The sequence below is a fragment of the Microcebus murinus genome, chromosome 14 (genome assembly GCF_040939455.1).
Source record: "Microcebus murinus isolate Inina chromosome 14, M.murinus_Inina_mat1.0, whole genome shotgun sequence".
NCBI classification, from domain to species: domain Eukaryota; kingdom Metazoa; phylum Chordata; class Mammalia; order Primates; family Cheirogaleidae; genus Microcebus; species Microcebus murinus.
The window spans coordinates 75,947,808-75,952,299 of record NC_134117.1 but is presented as its reverse complement, the minus strand read 5'-3'; the positions used below and the strand labels follow the sequence as shown (position 1 = coordinate 75,952,299).

General features: G+C 37.1%; 1 protein-coding gene across 1 annotated transcript; it reads left to right on the top strand.

Moving 5' to 3' along the window:
• Positions 1 to 370: 370 nt before the first annotated feature.
• On the top strand, positions 371 to 1,312 carry LOC142875397 (olfactory receptor 6C74-like). Its single transcript, XM_076009665.1, has one exon. It carries the CDS (start codon positions 371 to 373, stop codon positions 1,310 to 1,312), a length of 942 nt encoding a protein of 313 aa, XP_075865780.1.
• Positions 1,313 to 4,492: the final 3,180 nt, after the last annotated feature.

Below are 4,492 nucleotides of genomic sequence, written 5' to 3'. Positions count from 1 at the left end.
GGATGACGGCCTTCAGTTTTCTATTAGGCTTATTATTTTTGTCTGCAAAACATAATGATTTCATTTTGCATTGTATGGAGTATTATTTGTAGATATTATTTTCCAGAAAAGTTAAGTTGCACCCAAAATTTATTCTCAAAAAGCAAAGGAATAAACTTTCAATGTTTACAATTTAACAATGGTAAAATCTCAAATAATTTTTAATAAAATATTAAAACAGAAAAATTTATTCCTTACTCCAAACAGTAACTTCAAGCAACCAGTGATGTAAAAAAATAGTGGCCATCCATTAAATATTTTATTCTTCATTGATAGTATTTTCTGCCTAACAGATCACAGAGGGTTGATGACAGACAGAGAAATGGACATAATGATAAACGTGAGGAATGAGACAACAGTCCATGAGTTCATCCTGGAGGGGTTCCCTGCTGTCCAGCACCTGGGGAACGTGCTGTTCCTGGTGCACCTGCTGGCATACTTGGGCTCCATCATGGGAAACATGCTCATAATCACCATCACCTGGGCTGACCATCGCCTCCAGATACCAATGTATATTTTACTCAGCAGTTTCTCCTTCTGTGAGTGTGGTTTTATAACCACGGTTATTCCTAAACTGCTGGTCATCTTTCTTTTAGGTAAGCAAACAATTCCCTTTACTGACTGTTTCAATCAAGCTTTTTTTACTTTATTTCTTGGGGCAACAATTTTCTTTCTCATGGCTGCCATGTCCTTGGATCGCTACCTGGCCATTTGCAAACCTCTGCACTACCCAACCATGATGAATCTCAGGGTTTGTTTCCTTTTGGTTTTCTTCTGCTATGTTTTGTCCTTCATCGTCATCACTGGTCTGGTTGTCACGGTTTCCCAGCTGTCCTTCTGTGGCCCCAATGTCATCCCACATTTCTTCTGTGATATTGGCTCCTTAATTCATCTCTCCTGTTCTGACACCAGATCTGCTGAGATGTTGGCCTTTGGCCTCATTTCCTTCATTTTGTTTTCATCCCTTGTTGTAACCATCATTGCATATAGCAACGTAATAGTCACAATCATGCGTCTTCCCTCAGCCAAGGAGCGGCAGAAAGCTTTCTCCACCTGCTCCTCCCACCTCATTGTCCTCTCTCTGATGTATGGCAGCTGTGTCTTTATATACGTGAAACCGAACCAAAGGGACAGGCTGGACTCCAACAAAGAGGCTGCTCTTGTGAACACGGTGGTGACCCCGCTGCTGAACCCAGTCATCTACACTCTGCGGAACAAGCAGGTTCACCAAGCTCTGAGGGATGCTCTGTCCAGGATGAAATTCCACAAATAGGGTCATAGGTTTTTTGAGAGTAAGTAGATTTCCTTAGTCATCCAGTTCACTTTACCACCATTGCAGAAATCTTCTCCATAAATTCTCAGCTTATTGTGATCTCGCTTATGGTAATGTTCACCTAGATGGATACTACCTTATCTTGCAACTCAATGCCTTGCACTATTTCAAAATTCAAATTAGTTCTCTATACTGTGTTAAAATTATCTTCCTTGAATTCTAGTCATTGGTCTTATATGAATTCAATCTAGGAAACATTTATGGAGAACCTAATATACATAGATCAAATAACACAAAGTTTTTAAGCTAAGAATAAAATAGTTGCCAATCGTATTTAATAATTGCTCATCATTACATATTCTTCTGCTTGAACTTTCTCATACCTAAGAGCAAATAGATACAAATATTTTTTTACCACTTTATTTGTTCAAGGTAAGATTGGAAAATTGCATAAAGTCATGATAAAATAGCCTTATGAAAGATAATGTTAATTCATTAATTGTTTCCATCTTTGTGAATCAATCAGCAGTAACTCACTAAGTTCTCTCTTTGGATCTGTTGGTGCTAGAGGTATAAACAGCTTTGTGTGACTCCGGGTTGTTAACATGGACACTTTCACTTTATCATTTTCTAGCCATATAAAATATTATTGATAAAGGTGTCTTTAATCCTTTCTTGAACCAGAAACAAAATGAAAAACGTTTGACTTTGTGCATTTTTTCCCATGTAATTGATGTTGCCAAGCCCCAGACCCAATAGGTTGCAGAAAGGTAGCTCATCCCAGTATCAAATTATTTCCTCCTGTGCAAGAGATGTCTTTCCTAATATGACTTTATGTATAGTTCTGGTGTGTCTTCTGGGTTAAGTTAAATTCTGGTTGACATTTTATGCAGCAAAAATAAAAGAACTCATAATTAGAAAAGTTTAAAATGATAATGAGTGCATTAATGACAAAAAATGGATTAAATGGAGTCAGCCATTTTGATTACAAGTTAATTGAAGAAGTTCCTCCCACCCAAAGGCAATTGTACCAGAGGGAAGTGTGTGCCTACAACCATTGAGTTCCCATTTGCTTGGTGTGATTCTATTTTTTTTTATTTCAGCGTATTATGGGGGTACAAATGTTTAGGTTAAATATATTGCTTTTGACCCACCCGAGTCAGAGCTTCAAGCGTGTCTATACCCCAAATGGTGCTCACCACACCCATTAGTTGTGAATATACCAATCTCTTCCTCCCATTCCCATCTGCCCGACACCTGATGAATGTTATTACTATATGTGCACTTAAAAGTGGATCAATTAATACCAATTGGATGGTGAGTATATGTGGTGCTTGTTTTCCACTCTTGTGATACTATACTTAGTAGATTACGCTCTAGTTCTATCCAGGTTAATAGACTTTAGAAGACAATGATGTGATTTTTAGTGGTCTGATTTAAGTCCATATTTTCCTTTCATGCTTGAGAATAGTTTTATTTAAGGCATAGTCTGATCAGAAACGATCTTAGACTTTCCAAAAGTGTTGGGTGATTGAATTTATATTGTTGGGAGTAGCTGGACTATAAGCTGTTCTGGGGGTTATGGTTTGCCAAGGACAGCTGTGTCTGTGTCTCTCCTGTCTCCACAAATGAAGCAAGACAGGCAATTTCTAAACTTGGTCTAAGTACAGGGAACTCCTGGGAGTGTGGACAATATCCACCTTCATCTTGGATGTCAGAACTCTGGACTGCATTCCAGTAAACCCATAACCCAGATGGAAGAAGTGACCATAAATGCCCATAGTGGATTAATGAGCCCTTGTAGCAAGAAGGATTCTGAGCCTAATCTTTATCCAGGACCCAGTGAACAAAGCTAGGCTCCCTAGGGTGTCCATTCTTTAATTTGGCCAGGAAAAAAAAAGACAAACTCTTTTTTAAAAAAATTAAATGACTTATATTGTGATAATTGTAGATTTATCTGCAGTTTTAAGAACAATACAGAGATATCCCATATTCTCCTTACCCAGTTTCTGGCAATGGCAACATCTTGCAAAATATAATAACACAGCCAGAAAGTTGACATTGATAAGGTCAAGATACAGGACATTGGGTCCCCACAAGGATCCCTCCTGTTGATCTTCTATAGCCACACCTACTTCCTGCTGCAGCTGTACATCTGTTCTTCCTTTCTGTTACTTTTTCCATTTTAAAAAATAAACATATATGTACATATGTTTTTGTGTGTGTGCGTGTGTTTATGTAAAATTATATAGGATATAGCCCTTGGAATTGGCTTTTTCCATATGTCATAATTCTCTGGGGATTCTTCCAAGTTGTTGCACATATCAATAGTTCATTACTTTTTATTGGTGAACATCATTCCATGGAATGCATCTACCACATTTTGCATAATAATTTACCTATTTAAGGACATATAGGGTGATTGCAGTAGTTTATTACAAGTAAAGATTCCCTAAACACTTATGTACAGGTTTTTGTATGAACTCAAGATTCCATTTATCTGGGATAAATGCCTAAGAATGAAATTGCTGGGTTGTATGGTAGTTGCATATCTGGTTTTATAAGAAATTGATAAACTGTTTTCCGGAGTGGCTGCACCATTTTACATTCCTACCAGCAGTGCATGAGTCACTCAGTTATCTTCTCATTCCCAGTAGCATTTGGCAGTATTATTTTCATTTTATTAGAATTAGAAATTAAACATCCACTCTTTATTAAGGAATGTACACATTGTGTGCAATATTATCACTTAAACATTCCAAACTGCCTTTTTTCTTTAACTGAAATTTTTGTTAAAATGTTTTTAGATTCACATGCAGTTGTAAGAAATAGAGATCCGTACACATTTTGCCCATTTCCACCTATAATGGCATTTTGAAAAACTATAGTTTACTATCACAATCAAGATATTAACAAATTAAAGACTCAATACCCTTCACAATAGCAACAAAGAAATTAAAGTACCTAGGAGTATACTTAACCAAGGAGGTAAAAGACCTCTATAGGGAGAACTATGAAACACTGAGGAAGGAAATAGCAGAGGATGTAAACAGATGGAAATCCATTCCATGCTCGTGGATCGGCAGACTCAACATCATTAAAATGTCTATACTACCCAAACTGATCTACAGATTCAATGCAATACCTATTAAAATCCCATCAGCATTCTTCACAGATATA